Below are 16,690 nucleotides of genomic sequence, written 5' to 3' on the forward strand. Positions count from 1 at the left end.
CTTGGCATGATTTTTTACCAGCCTGACATGGCCCAACACGACAGTATGTAGGCCATGCCAGGCACGATACAATTGGCTAGGGGTTTCAGGTCCGTGGGCTGGCATGGCACGACCCATATATATTTATATAAATAATATATTATATTTATTATAATTATGTAAATTAAACAATTATTTTTAATTTTGTTATACTATTTTATTTAATTATTGTATATATCAAAATTTATATAAAATAAAAATTTTAAGATTTTTTTTCAATTTTTTTAAATAAACCTTTCATAGCTTTGGCCCGACCCATGGCCTAGCCTGACTCGTGGCATGGCACGGCACGGCATGGGCCCTACGGTAGGGGTGGATTCGAGCCGAGCCGAGCCGAATAGTACTAGGCTCGAGCTCGGCTCGAGACTATTCTATAAGGCTCAAGCTCGGTTCGAGCCAGAACCTTGAACTCGAGCTCAACTCGAGTCAAGAGTTCATAAGCTCGAGCTCGGCTTGGCTTGTTTTATATTTTATAAAAATATCTTATTATATATTTAATAAATATTTTATTATAAAAATATTTTATAAAATAAAAATTATATATAAAAAAATATTTTATATTTAAAAATTTAGAATTATAATATTTTTATTTTATATATATTCAAGCCGGCTCGCAAGCCTCACGAGTCGAGCTCTAGTAGGCTCGAGCTTGGCTCGTTTAATAATTGAGCCACTGAATTGGGCTCGAGCTCGAGCTCAAGCCCGGCTGAAACCAAGCCGAGCCGAGCTTTTTATGAACTAAGCTCGAGCAGCTCTGAGCTTGGCTGAAACCGAGCCGAGCCGAGCTTTTCATGAACCGAGCTCTAGCAGCTCGTGAAAAGCTCGAATCGTTGCCACCCCTACCGTACGGGCTTGGGCCATGGGCCATGTCGGACCAACCCCCAAAATATACTAGGAGAGGGAGGCACGACCCAAAACAACCCACAAGCCATGCCGTGCTGGCCCGCACAACCCATTTTACAGCTCTATATTTGGTCATGTAATTTTCCAAGACAATAGAAGTTGTGTATTAAATGCTTCTTTTTCCATCTATTTTCTTAATTCTTATGAGTATGCTAAGAACTACCATTACCTTCATGATATTATTTTTCATCTTTAAATTTAGAGTCCAATTAAATGCTTCTTTTTCCATACAACCCAGGCCATGTCAGATCATGCATAATGGTTTCTAGGACAGTGCGTGAGAACTACCATTACCTTCATGACATTGTTTTTCATCTTTAAATTTAGAGTCCAATTACAATGTGTTAATAAATATTAGTCAATATTTCAATCAATCTCATGATCTACTTTTTATTATTTAATGTCGCACAATATGTGCTTTACTATCAAGACTTTAATAACATTAAAGATGTTGACTTTGATGTATAGTTATATCACTTATTCACATTTTTTGCCTCATTGTACAGTTCATGCACCTTAAGTTTTGCCTTAATAATTATAAGAATCAATGTGACCGATTTTGTATAGAAGTAATAGAAGTTCAAAAGTTCTTTTCATACTTTAAATGGAGCCAAATTGTAGGGTTGCAAATGGATTGGATCATGATCCGATTTGGTTCTATTTCGTTGGATTGGGATATACTTTTGTTAGATTTTCAAATCGGATCGAATAATAGGATCTGATTGAAAATTGAATCCAATTCGAATCAGCCCCTATTCGATCTGACACACACACACACACACGCATATATATATATATATATAGTTTATTTATTTAAATTATTTTTTATAAAACTCTAGTTGAATAAAATACTTGTATTTTTTTTGTTTTTTCTTTATATAAACTGTTGTGTTTTAAAAAATTAAAAAAATTAAACCGGATTAGTTCATATTTAGATATCCGACATTATTAACAAATTCAAAGTTGAATATGTATTTGTGAGATCCAATAAGATCTTTGGATCAAATCGGATCAGATTCGAATATTCCCTCATTCACATCCGATCTGATCCCTTTGCATCCCTACCAAAATCTAGCTTTCATCCATCAACTTTTCTTTGATATTTGGATCTTAATGGATTATAAAAGAATCTAACATCGTGAAATCAATATCCTTTATTGTAGCATTTGAATATGAATTAGGTAAAATTCCTGAATAGTACCCTAAACTTTGGGGCAAGGCTCAAAATATCGATACAGCCGATACACCGGTAGGGGCGTATCGACTAGACTTGTCCATGGGTCGGGTCGGGCTTTTGCTTTTCACTAACAAGATTTTTTCAGGCTCGAGCCCGAGCTTGTCCCTCATAGAAAGCCTGAAGCCTGGGCTCGGGCCTAAGCCCAAAGCCCGATTCACACAACTTTTGTTCTAAAAAATTCTCTAACTCTGTTCTTACTTCAAGTCTTCAACAGATGGCAAATGGGTTTAACTTCAATGCAGTTGTGATTTCACTCATAAGTGATAAGCCCAAAACTTATTTACTTGAGCTAACAGAGTTGAGAAATGCATGATTTATATAGATTACAGACTACAGAATGCATGATTTGTACAAAATTGAGAAATACAAGACTCACTGCCGAAGAGAGGGGCGACTGAGTTCACTGGTGGCGTAGCTAGCGCCGGTGCTTTGAGTTCACTGGTTCCTGAGAAAGTGAGAATATGTGACAGTGAGTGAGAAACTGAGAATGAGAACTGCAAGAGAGACGAGAGAGAGAGAGAGAGAGAGAGAGAGAGAGAGAGAAGACTCACCGCTGGAGAAAGAGACGACTGGTGCCTGAGCTCGCGTGTCACCTCTGAGATTGAGAGCGGTGGCTGCCTGTCTTGGTTCGCACTAGTTCTTGAGAGTGAGAGTGAGGAGAGAAGATAGAAGATGAAGACTGAAGAGAGGGAATAGGAAAGGGTTATCCGGCTAGGGTTTAGAATAGGTTACACTTGGTTGGGCCGGGCCGGGCTTTTAGGCCCGAGGTAAAGCCCGCTAGCTAATAACTGTGTGCAAGCCCATCCGGGGGTCAGGTCGGGCCGAGTTGACTCATGAATAGGTCTAGTATCAACCTATATCGAAGCTCATTTCTCCTTTTTTTTTAGTTTTCTTTTTTCAATCTAGTTTCGAGGGGTCGGTTTAAAGCCCATCTACCCCCTGAACCATGGTTTGACCTAAAACACCCCCTGTAGGGGTGTATTGAGAATCCCCTTATACGATACTTATAGGCCTGATACATATTGAAACTTTGAACCTTGCTTTGGGGGTTGTGTCAAATCAGTCCCCAAACTTCAAAACATGTTTCTGCAGTACCTTGAACTTTCAAATTGTGTTTAATAGGTCATTATTGTTAGTTGATCGTTAGTCAACACCGTTACATGACATCAAGTGTGCATTAAATATTTTTAAAATGGCAAAATTACCCTTTATGATATTTTTCTAACCATTTTACCCATTTCATTCGAGTGTTAGAAGAAGGAAAGGGGAAGAAGGGTTATGAAACTAAACACTGATCATTATTGAATCTCCCGCTCCTCTATTCAACCTCCCCCAACTGTAATCGGACGATCACCTATCTGGTTTCATAACACTTCTTCCCCTTTCCTTCTTTTAACACTTAGATGAAATGGGTAGAATGGTTAGAAAAATATCATAAAGGGTAATTTTTCCATTTTAAAAATACTTAATGCGTACCTGATGTCACATGACGGTGTTGATTGATGGTCAAGTAACAGTATGGACCTATTAGACACAATTTGAAAGTTCAGGGTACTGCAGAGACACATTTTGAAGTTTGGGGACTGACTTGACACAACCCCCAAAGTTTAGGGTATTGTTCAGGAAATTTCTCTATGAATTATTTGATTTGGTTCAAATTGCCCGGGGATCATGTAAGGGGTTAGACGGGATTTGGTTCAAATTTCCCTAAGTTCTATGCATGTGAAATTCCAATTTTTTTCATCAAAATGAATGTTCTCATATAGTCTGATAATCAAACCACATGGTGTACACTGTTGGATTTAAAACAAAGTTTCTCTTCTTTTTCTTCACTAGTAAGTGGAAATGTGATTTGCACGTGACAATTTTTGATGATGATGATGATAGTAAATAATATGTTTCCGAATTTTTTTCCAACTTTATTCTTATTTATCACACTTATTTTTTCTTAATATAATAAATATACGATAGTGAAGATTTGCCCAAATGTCCTCTACAATTTTTTTTTTTTTGTATTTTTTATACTTTTGTTTGTTTTCATCCTTTTAATCTTTACTATTATTTAATTATGACATCAAGGCTTTACAATTTAACCTAAATTGTTGAATTGTTGACTTGCTACCAAATAGTCAAACAACTCTATTTTGGGTTTATTTTTTAAATTTGTATTTTATTTCTATCATCAATAAAAACAATTATTCTTTGGCACACGTTTTTTTAATATGACCAACTAATATAAGAGTCAATGAAAAATGGGAGTTAATACCATAAATATAAGACTTAATGAGAGGAAATTGAATGAGGAGAAATGTAGTAGTTCAAATTACATTTTTATGCCCTAATAATTGGAGAGACTAGATTCAAAAATAAAATTGAAAACAATTGTTCATTTTATTAATATATTATATACTATATATTATTATATAATTATAATTTATATTATATATAATATAACATAACATAATATGTAATATATTATATACTTGGGGGGTCGGCTGGGCTGGTCTATGGGCCAAGCCTTGGGCCAGGCCGGGCCGTGGACTAGGCCAAATTAAAAGTGGTTGTTCAAATTATATTTCTATCCTTACAATGAGAGAGGGACCAAATTAAAAAATTGGGGTGTTTTAGTCAAACAAAAAATTTCAGTATAAATAATGGAACAATTATCATCTTTACAACGCACTTTAAATAATGTTGTTTGATGAAACGACTTTTTTTTGGTCCAAATGACACAACCATTTAAAACAATCTCAAATGTGTGCAGCAATGAATTATTTTTAGGAATACCTCATCATTGTAATATATGAAATTTGTTGAAAATTTGATCATTTCCCCACGATTTGTTGCTCAAAAATCACATAATAGTAGGTGGAATTTAGAACTAGGGCAGATTATAGAGTTGATGTGTATAATATTCTAAATCAAACACTTTGGACACATTTTTTTAGAAGGCCCCTCAGGGCACTTGAGTCCAAGTTTTAACTCTTGTACAAGTAGTAGCAAATTTAGTCAATATTATGAACAACCATGTTAGCATTTCTAGAAATGTGGTAAACCAAAATACCAAATAACTTGAGAAGCAACACAGCAGCTGTTCGCAATAATTCTCACTATATATAATTCTATTATAGATATAGATGCCATCCAAATGGTCTGTTAAGTAAATTGTATATTGATGATATGCATTTAAATGCATGGATATTTTCTGCCTTTATCTGTAGAAATAACTTTGCGAGTGTGAGCTTGTCATACATTTGCCAATCCCAAGCCTGAATAAAAAAAAAAAAAAAAAAAGAGAGTCAATTAGGTTGACAGGTAGCATTAAAACTTTTGCCACACTATAATGATATGGATCCTGATTTGTCTTTTTATGCTCATAATGGTTTAATAGTGGATATGAACAAATTGGGGAAACAGGATTTATGTAACCGACCTCATATAATTGGGATTAGAAATGGATAATGATGATGATTTGTAGCAATAACAATCTTTTAATAGTTGGTATATTAATTGATATTCTAAGATCCGGTTCAATTAAAAGATTACCAAGAGAAGAAGGTTCTCTTCTTCATTAGAAGAGCCAAAAACTTGCCATGTGTAGTGACAATTGGCACATGCAACATCAAACCAAGCTTGGGAGGATTAGGAGTAACATAAGCTTGAGAACTATGAGATTGAGCTAAGCTAAAGCTTGTGCTGAGTAAATGGTGAGCACAAGTACTTTTGATGGGCAAGCATTTTGGATCAAATTGGATGAATTGGACCATGCCCCATATAAAATCAAATTTGGTTGTGGGTGTACCAGCTACTCCAAAGTCCAAACCAAACCTGTCCAAACACCAAGCCATTAAATCTGTGACATTGGGAGAGGCCACAGTCCAGCACAACACTTGGGGCTTCACTAATGAAGCCACCTCCCTTGTTTTGAAATTGAGACCTCTACATGGAAGTGGGTAACAATAACCATCTGAATACAGGTTGATTAGAGAAATGTCCTTTTGGGGTAGATGTGTATATTGGGCTGCATTTGGTAAGATTGTGAAAGCAGCATTGACGTGAATTTGTACTTTGTAATTGTTTGGTTAAATGTCTCTGTACTGAAAATGAAAATAGTTTTTAATAAAAATATAAAAGTAATTTTTTTTGGATAAGTAGACTCCGGTCCACCTCATAAATATGAAATCACAGTACTCTCCTATTCTACTAGTAGCTCCCTATAAATCGTATCCTTCTGTTCTTAGATTTGATATCGATCCACGGTTAGGATTCATCTCACCTGTACCGTGGAGTTCAGAATTTTGAAGTGGTGGACTGAACTAGAAAAACCCTTTTTTTTTCATTTTTATATTCATATCAATATAAAATTCATTAATGCAAAACCAAACCAAACATTATCAATTAATCAAAATTTCCATTAGATTAGTCAAATACATCATTATTGTGTTTACTCTTTCATATGTATGGCATAACCCAATTTTTTATTAATCCCTACTTTCTATTTATTTTAAATCCAAATATCTAAATAACTATGAAATTCTCTTAATAGTGATACCAGACATGTTTTTGTGTAAACCCTAGATTCATTTATTACAAAGGCATAAGAATAGGCAAAAAAAAGATATGCTGAGATAAGAATAATGAGATGAATCATTAGAAGAAAAATCCATAGATTTTATAAGAGAAATCCCCTTTCTGCTTATTGAAATGGGCCTTTGAGCTTTCAGACAAAAAAAAAAAAAGAATCAAAAGATGATTGAGAAATCCCAGCCCTAGTTTTTAATTGGGCTTTCCCAATGCTAGGGGAGGGGCCCAGGACATCGATCAGTCCTGTCCAATAGTCATTTCCATTTAGATTTTTTATTTGATGCACGGCACGTCCAGCAAAATCGTTCACCGTTCACCAACAACGACCAACCGAGACAGCGAGGGTATTTGCGTCCAAACGAATCGAACGATATTTATGTCTCAACTCTCAATATTTCACGTTTCACCGTTTAAGACGGCAGTCACGTTTAGACCGTTAGTTTAATTATGACGTCAGCCCCATCTTATACGGGCAGGGGCAGCCTTTCTTCTTTTTCTTCTCAATTTCTTTTTTGCAAAAAAAAAAGAAAAAAAAAAGAAAAAAAAAAAGAAAAAAGAGAAAAACCAGAGAAATTGAAGAATTTTGATCCTAGTTGAAAAAGGGGAGAAAAAAAGAGGAAAGAGAAAAACAGAAATAAAAGGGGAGAGAGAGATATTTTTTTGATGGTGTGTCCGATCGCGCGAGAGATTTGTCTGCAACGCTCGGCCTGTCTGGTTATCGAAACTAAAACCAACAGCGGCTCTATCTGCAACAGCGATTTTAGGGTTTCTGCTTTCACTCGTATCCCCATCTAAGGAGAAAGGTTTTCCCCTCTTCTTCTTTCGTCTATTTCTGTCTTGCTTTTCTTCGTCTCCCCTGTCTATTTCCTCTCTGTTTTCTCTCCGAGGAAGCAAGGTCGGCTTTAATGCTTATTTTTGCGTTTCCGATTTTTTCTTTTCTTTAATTGAGGTGGGCGAAGGTTTTTTTAAGCCTTTCTTTTATTTTTTTTTTCGCCTCGTCTGCATTTTTTTTTCTTGTTCGGTTTTGTGCTGTTTTGGTGCTTTTGGTTTTTGTATTTTCACTTGGTCCTATGAATGTTCTGTGATCTGTGTTTTTTAAATTTTTTCCTTCTTTTTTGATTTGATTTTTAGGGTTTTTATTTGGCGGTTTAAGAAAAATAGTTCTGAACACAGAGGAGAAAATCTACTAACTTATTGGGCTCGGTGGCGTAAGGGTTATGTGGGCAGAAGTTGATGGTGGAGAAGGCTGGGTGCTTTGGCTTTGAAGTAGAATTTTGGTGGGAAAAGGATTGCTTGGGTTCTTAGGGTTTTTCAAGTTGCTGCCGTGGATCAGATTGTTGAGTAAGGTTTGTTAGTGACCGTAGAAAGGAACAGAGTATTTATTTTTTCAGATATGCGAACTTCGTGGGCTGATGTTGCCGAATCTGCAGCTGAGAAGCCAGCTGCTGGTTCTTCTGTTAGTAATGGAGTTGGTAGCACTTCACGGCCTGCCAGATCTTCTTATGTGCCTCCACATCTCCGTAACCGGCCGCCTTCTTCGGAACCTCCGGCGGCTCCGGCATACAGCGGTCCTTCTGTGAGCAACGATCGACCGGGTTATGGTACTCAGCCTAGTGGAAATCGTTGGGGTGGTCCTAGGTCTGATTTGGGGCGGCCTGGATACGGTACCGGTGGTCGCCTTGGCGGCGGCGGCGGCGGCGGCGGCGGTGGTGGTGGTTGGGGCAGCAGAGGCGGAGGCTGGGGCAACAGAGAACGTGAGGTGAACCCGTTTGGAGATGATGCCGATGCCGAGCCTGCTTTTAATGAGCTGGAGAATTCCGGCATTAACTTTGATGCGTATGAAGATATCCCGGTTGAGACGAGTGGGGAAAATGTGCCACCGCCTGTGAATACTTTTGCAGAGATTGACTTGGGGGAAGCACTAAATCTAAATATAAGACGGTGCAAATATGTCAAGCCAACACCTGTGCAGCGTCATGCTATACCGATTTGTATTGCAGGTCGGGATTTGATGGCATGCGCTCAGACTGGGTCTGGCAAGACAGCCGCTTTCTGCTTCCCGATTATCAGTGGGATAATGAATGGGAAGTTCGCACAGAGACCCCGTGGTGCAAGAACAGTGTATCCACTTGCTCTTATTTTGTCTCCTACGAGAGAGCTTTCATGCCAGGTATTTTTCTAATTTGGCTCTGAGAATGCCTTGTGTTCTGGTTGAATTTCATCTCACCTCGTTTCTGATCTTGTGCTTATCTTTTGCCTTGTAGATACATGAGGAAGCGAGAAAATTTTCTTATCAAACTGGTGTTAGGGTGGTGGTTGCTTATGGAGGAGCACCCATTAACCAACAGGTTTTCATTATTTTACCCTTTTCTGTTGTTTTTCTACCTAGTTATCTGACATATAAATATTATGGTGTCTTTATTATTTAACTTTTGTGATAAGCAACAGTACTTGAATAATTTTATTAATGATAGGTGGAAACAACCATACAAGTCGATCTCACAGGGTTACAGATCACAGCCAAGGCTGAAGCCTTTTAAAACAGTAAACTGAAATATTCACAATGTCCCCTTCCTGGTTCACCCCAAAATAATTATTTTTAATGATATACCCGAACTTTCTAATGAGTCATCCATGCTGTTTGCACTTCTTGGCACCCAACCGAATGAGCACTTCAGGTTGGATGCCAATGCTCTGGCATGTCTTACCAAGAGCTCAGGGCACAATGTACTTCCTGCATGCACATTTGATCCACTATATCCCCACTTGGAAATCACTTTCATTTGAATTTCTATTCAACTAGCTAATGAGCCTTATCTTGAAATCATGGGTACTAATGTCTTTCAAATGTCACTGGAAGCTTCTTGCCTTTTATTATCAAAAAAGGGAACCTTTCTTACCCTTATTATTCCATTTCTGTGTTATCATCTTGCATCAAGATATTGTTTTTGTTTATTTGGGAACAAGGATGTCATTTAGATCTCATATCAATTCCTACATTTGCTTCTTTGCTTGACAACTAGATTCCATTTCTAGTTAGAGAAGCAAGAGGTCTAGCGAAAAGTTTTGAACTGCTTATTCATGTGGGTTCCAAGAGTAGGCAAGAGCTTGACATATTTTATAGTTACTACAGGGTTACAAACTTACAAGGGATACTCCTGTGTGGCAAATGTTTGGGTCTGGGATATCTATCAAAAAAAAAATGTTTGGGTCTGGGATGATTTATAAAGAGTTATTATAGTGAAGAAACTGGTATGGTCTTTTATTGTTTCTCCCTTGTACCTTGTATATTCACAACCTTGGATAGTAAGGAGACTTTTCTTACTGCAAAAATATTTCTAATTTACTGTTTGTCAGAAAAAATAATTGAGGTCACTTATTTTAATCTAAATCTTATTAGCTTTTGCATTTACTTCTTGGCCTGACAACTAGATTCAATTATTTGGCCTGAGGGTCAATAGGTCTAGAAGATAAAGGTAATATTGCTGATTTAATCATCCTGGAGAATTGTAGACCCCTTCTAAGCAAAAAGTGCAGCTAAAGCACATGGGGTTCCTTGAGCTTCAGGTACAAGGTGCAAGGTGAGGAAGATGCCTGAATGAAGTAAGAAGCTACTTTTGATAAAGAAAATTAGAAGAAAACCTATACAAGAATATGCAAATCTAATTTCTTTTATTTACTATAAAAAGAATGTGCACATCCAAATCTCTGAAGAAATAAAATATCCCAAAAATCTTATTAGGTCATTTAGGGCATGAGATTCTTAACATTAAGGTTGCAACCTTACTTTTCTAATTCCCACATAGAATAAACTATTTAAACTCCAAACATCATACATACAACATAAAACGTGGTAAATTACTAGGTTGACTTCAAATCAATGGTTAATTCATCAAATAATGGCAACAAACCGAGTTGCACCAAGGTTTGGATGAGGCATACCCCACAAAATGAGCCTCACCTCTGACTCTATGAGCCTTAAAACACTGAATAGCCTCTGAAATGGATGCTGTCTTTGGCTCTTGTAACTCTCTCTGGAATTTAATTGAATACGTGATCAACTTTGTCTTACAATTGGATGTCTTTATAAGTTATAACAATGGGGTTATATTTTCCATAGCTTTCCACATAGAATTAAACCAATATTGACCTGCTGCATATACTTGAGTAGAAAATGACTTGCACAAGATGTTAGGGACCTTTTAAATATAAGATAAAGGCCTTGATTAATGAATAGTGGTTAAATAGAAAAGATAAAAAAGCCTTGCTTGAACAAGCTAATAATTGAAATAGAGAGCCTATTAAGCTTAGCTCAAGTTGGGAGCTCAGAAGGAAAAAAACTGAGATCAATATGTGTGCTTTTTTTTTTTCAAAGCAAAAATAACTGCCACATTGGTAAAAAAATATTATCTTTGCTGATGTGGCAGTTTTTATATTGGAAAACAAAATCAAGTATATTGGTGAGTACCCCTAATCACTTGCTGCTGCACTGTCCAGTGATTTGTAGCGTTTGGATGCAATTTCTTGAATTGTTCTGCAGAGAATGTGTGATGCCTAGTAATCTGGATAACCTCTTGTCCTCTTGGTCAATGCCCAACCTGAGCACAAAAGGGAATGTTTTGTGGATGATTTCTCCTTCTTCTATTTTCTGTACTGGGTGGAGGGAGAGAAATAAGAGGAATTTTGAGGGGCAGTCTACTCCTTTGGAGGGCATCAAGGCAAAAGCTGAAAGAGCCCTCTTTTAATGGGCTCCATTTTGATGGAATTCAGAGGCATCTCTTTCAGTCAAGCAAGGAACAACTGGGTGCAACATGTTTTCAAATGAAATTTCTGAAGCTAGCTTTTGTATCTAGACATTTTGTAATTGGGCCCTAATAGCAGTCTCTTTGTAATTAGTCATACTTTTTACAGATTCTTGTACTTCTTTGAGGGAAGCTCTCCCGTCCTCATTATTTGAATATAGTAAATAAAAAACTACAATGACAATTCGGTTAAATTAGGAGCCTTTAGCAAATTAACAAGTGGTAACATTAAGTTATGCATGGCTCTTCTTTGTGTCTTGGAACTTTCTCTCATACATCATGTGGTGGGGGTTCAGTATACTTGATGGGTTTTCTTGGCCTTTTTTTTGTTTAGGAGATTATATCCCATATATCATGATACTATAGTGAACGAAGGTGGTCTTTGGCTTGCACGTCAGTCCATAATAAATGCATTTCTTCTGCTGTAACTTTTAATTGATGAGTTATTAAATTTTGCCAGCTTCGGGACTTGGAGAGGGGTGTTGATATTCTTGTGGCAACTCCAGGACGATTGGTAGATTTACTGGAGAGGGCTAGGGTTTCACTGCAGATGATCAGGTATTTGGCTTTAGATGAGGCAGATCGAATGCTTGACATGGGGTTTGAGCCACAGATTAGAAAGATTGTGGAACAAATGGACATGCCTCCTCGGGGTGTAAGACAGACAATGCTATTCAGTGCCACCTTCCCAAAAGAGATACAGGTTGGTTAAACTACTTGTTAAGATTCTTCTTAGTTTTATCTTTTTCTTTATTTCTTGTATGTTGGTTCCCTTAGATTAATAGTTCTTGGGGGGTTTGGTACCTTGACTGGGTCAAAGCGTTACACTAAGTAAAAGTGCTTGTGTTGCATTCTAATTTTGGTTGAGATTATCCTGCTAACCATGCTGATTGCTTCATTTAGAAATTAGAATCCTTATTAATGGTTGGCCTTTTATGCTGGTTTTTTGACTTGTTTTTATGGTATATCTGGATAATGCATTATAAGGGAGTCCACTTGGGATGGTTCATGCCATTTGCTCGGTGCAGTGGTAAGATCTTGGGCTAACAAGCATGAGAACGTGGGTTCAAGTCTGAGAGCAGCCACTTTGTGCTAAAAAAATGTTGGATATTATGTCTCTGTCCAGTCTACCCATCCCAAGACCCCTGATCGCCTGGACCAGCATTGGGTAATGGCCTTTAACTTTAGTTGGTTTCATCACATGCAATGTGAGCTGTTGACAGCATTATTTAAGAAGATCTGATGCTTGTTGTTGGCTCTAACAAAGATGAGATGATGCCTGGAAAAAGCATGGAATGCAGTAGTGGAAGGATTTTGAAGTCATGTCTGGTGATGGAAGTTACCATCCTGGATAGAATTGACTGATGAAATGGAATATTTTCCACACCTAGAGTTGGAGAAAGCTTTTGATGATATTGACGATGCAGTTGATACTTATGGTTTATTATTTGATAGTTTGCTTTACGTTCATGCAAGGGCTGTAAGATGAAAGTCAAAGTGTTCATTCCAGTCATTTATCTGTTTCTTATGTTTTTGTTTTCTCATAATCTTCACTCTTACATGGATGTTTCTGGCCCTTTGCATGAATAGTTTCTCTGCTTCAAACACCCAGTATTTTTCTTCCTATGAGAGGGATTTCACATAGGCTGTGTTTGATTCCATTTAAAAGGGATAAACAAGCAAAGTTTTGCTTGCGGAAGAGCCAAAAAACATTACTGATCTTTTATGGATCGGAAAAGTTTGTTCCCACTAATGGTGAAGCAAATAGAGCCTTGAGAAAAATACTGTTGCTGTTGATGTCAGCAGTATTGCAAAGTTAATCTGAATATATGATTGCGGTAATCTTGCTAAAGGATTCACATTTGAGCATTCACCCCTGTATTTATCTGACAGTTTCTTGTGGTTATTTGCAGAGATTGGCATCTGACTTTCTTTCACATTACATTTTTCTAGCTGTTGGAAGGGTTGGTTCAAGTACTGATTTGATTGTCCAAAGAGTGGAATTTGTACATGAGTCTGACAAGAGAAGCCACCTCATGGATCTTCTTCATGCACAGAGGGCAAATGGAACACATGGAAAGGTAGCACAAACGGCTACAGTTATAGTTTCCTGTTAATAGCTATTTACTCTGATTAGAAACTCTTCTTCTTTTAGTATATTTGGCTGTATGCTGATCATTCCTCCTGCTATTAATTTTGCAGCAAGCGCTGACTTTAGTTTTTGTGGAAACAAAGAAAGGAGCTGATTCATTGGAGCATTGGTTATGTATAAATGGTTTTCCTGCAACTACAATCCATGGTGATAGAACACAACAGGTAAGTTCAACTTATTGTTAGACAACATTATTTGGACAACTTTTTTTTTTTATTTTGATAAGCAACGATCACATTTTAATTTTATTATTATAAATAGAAATATGTACGAAGTGTAAAAACACCTTTTAGAGAGGATAGCTGGTGGCTATGCTCTCTGAAAGGTGATGGCTAATGCATCAACCATGTTAGCTGATGGCTAATGCATATGTACAAAGAACTGGTTTGTAGCCACCCCTTGTTAGCTGATGGCTAATGCATCAACCGTGCCATTAGATGATCTTGGTAACCGTTGCATTTTTACTTGCATATTTATAGTCAGCCATCTAAATTTCTTGTTTTCATTTTTGTATATCCATAAAGATTGCTCATAGCTCATCAACCATCTAACTATCACTTAAGAATCTCTCAATCTCCTTCAATGACAGTTTTGCTTATCTTCATATCACATGCCTGCTGCACACCTTGTATCACCACCATAAACTCAGCCTCAATAGAATCTCCCACTCCAATGCCTTAAGAAAATTGCATTTACATTTTCTCCAACTTTCAGACATGTTTTTATTTCACCATTTTGAGTCTTGCTTAGGATTCAAGTCATCCTACAGTTTATTTTCTACTGGTATATGCTTTGGTGGTTGTGATTGTTATGACAAAGGCATGTGGACATCATAAGATTAGGTAGTTCTATTATTTGACTGGTTTAGGTTGCCTAGAGAAGTTTCTGACAATTAAGATGAATACTAGAAGAGATACAGTACAATGGATGGGCTGGTGTTAAAATATGCCCATGTCCTATGGCTATGGCGGTGCGAGTACATTCAATTTCCTAATAAAAAGGGAATTGGATTGGTTGTGAGTGATTTAAATAGCCCCATGTTTGATTTTGTTTATTTAATTCAGGAAACCACAAAATTCTGAGGGGGTTAGGAAGCAATTGAGAGAGAATAAGCTGTTGACTGCATTTTAAGTATGTAGAATAGATTATTTGGTGATTGGGTTGAATGTGTTATTTAGAGGGATATCATTTGATTCTTTGAGCATAATGTTTGGCAACTGGGAATTGCTGTTAAAGCAAAATGGGCAGGTAGAAAGGTGTTTGACCAAGGCATGGTGAGAAGGATTTCTCTAAGGTCCAACGTTCAGAAAAACTGAACATTATCTTGGTTGGGTTGATTTGAATAAAACATGTGGGGTAGAGTTCCATCAGATAATTTTTAGATTATTTGCCCCTCTTGGGCTCGTACTGTCTATACAATGTTTTGCACATTATTTAAACAATCCTGAGAAAATTAGGACAACTAAGAATTGACACTATCGGGAAAATGTGGATAATATGATCCTTGTTTGTCACCGATTTGGAATATATGGTAGTGTAAATTTCATTATCCATATTACTCTCAATTGTTCTTCCTCATCGTGGACTACATGGTTCAAAGTATCTACTACTTTCCATACAGAATTGAGAGTTTTCTTGAGCAAAACTCTCTTTTTTTTAATCGTTTTTGAATAATCCTGACAGTAGTTTTCATCATATAAAAGGGTTAAATCTCATAACTCCTTTAAAATGGCATATGTATACTTTGAACGTTGTGCGAGTTTAATAAATAACAAAGGGAGACTTGATTAACATTTTGTTACAGTAAGGACATTGTTTGAGCGCTATCGCATGGAATATTGTTTACCATCCAATAGCCAATACATTGATAAAGTGATTAACATTTTTGTTTGGGGTATTTGCAGGAAAGAGAACAAGCGTTGAGGTCGTTCAAGAGTGGTGTCACCCCTATCCTGGTGGCAACAGATGTGGCAGCACGTGGTCTAGATATACCTCATGTTGCACACGTGGTCAACTTCGATCTCCCCAATGACATTGATGACTATGTACACCGGATAGGACGAACAGGACGGGCTGGTAAGACGGGACTGGCTACGGCCTTCTTCAATGAGAACAATTCCTCATTGGCAAGGGCCCTGGCTGAGCTGATGCAGGAGTCAAACCAGGAAGTGCCTGCTTGGCTTTCTCGTTATGCCGCCCGGTCTTCCTATGGAGGGGGGAGGAACCGGCGTACTGGTGGAGGTCGTTTTGGTGGTAGAGACTTCCGCAGGGACGCACCTTTCAGTAGGGGTGGCAGTGGCGCAGATTACTACAGCGGAGGCGGCAACAGCAGCGGTGGTGGATATGGTAGTTCCCCTGGTGGTGGATATGGGGGTGCCTATACCAGTGCGTGGGACTAGTGCCCCAAAATTTCATAGGACTTGTGTTATCTAAATATAATTTTCAGATGTGCACATCTACACCTATTTCTTCTTTTTCTACCGTAATTTATAGGTCTTAAGGTTATTCTTTTTGTCTTTGTAGTGTCAAAGTTCCTCTTGGTTCTCCCACTGTTGGAAGTGATTTTTTTTTTTTTTTTACTTTTGGATTGTTATGGAGGGGACTGTAGGGTTTGTAGTGTCATAGAAGGGGGTGTGTAATGGTGGAGGATGGTGATGAAAACAACTAACAGATAGGGTTTTATGATTTTACAATTTTTTTTGGTGGTTATGGGTTGGATTGTAGAATATGTAGAGAGAGAGAAGAGGTGGGTTTCTTTTTGGCCGTTTTTTCATCTCCGAGGCGTGTTCTTTTCGACCCAATTTGATGATAGTGGGAAATCTATGAGGCTATGGTTTCTTTTGCTTCTGTTGTCTTTGTAATTCTGGTGGGTGACTCCAATAAAAAAGATAAAAAAAGGTGCTACTACTCGGTACTCACTTTGGAAGAAAAAAATTGTTTAATATGGAAATGAAAATGAAACCTAGGCCCTGC

At 37.5% G+C, this 16,690-nt stretch overlaps 1 protein-coding gene across 1 annotated transcript; it reads left to right on the forward strand.

Annotated features, from left to right (window-relative positions):
• The first annotated feature begins 7,364 nt into the window (after positions 1-7,364).
• LOC104587498 (DEAD-box ATP-dependent RNA helicase 37-like) lies at positions 7,365-16,560 on the forward strand. Its single transcript, XM_088897501.1, has 7 exons — positions 7,365-7,566; positions 7,895-8,933; positions 9,028-9,111; positions 12,026-12,268; positions 13,479-13,646; positions 13,768-13,881; positions 15,622-16,560. Exons 2-7 carry the CDS (start codon positions 8,157-8,159, stop codon positions 16,114-16,116), a joined length of 1,881 nt encoding a protein of 626 aa, XP_088753627.1. The 5' UTR covers positions 7,365-7,566; positions 7,895-8,156; the 3' UTR covers positions 16,117-16,560.
• The last annotated feature ends 130 nt before the right edge of the window (positions 16,561-16,690 follow it).

Source organism: Nelumbo nucifera, chromosome 2, assembly GCF_055504915.1.
Source record: "Nelumbo nucifera cultivar China Antique chromosome 2, China Antique-T2T, whole genome shotgun sequence".
NCBI lineage: Eukaryota > Viridiplantae > Streptophyta > Magnoliopsida > Proteales > Nelumbonaceae > Nelumbo > Nelumbo nucifera.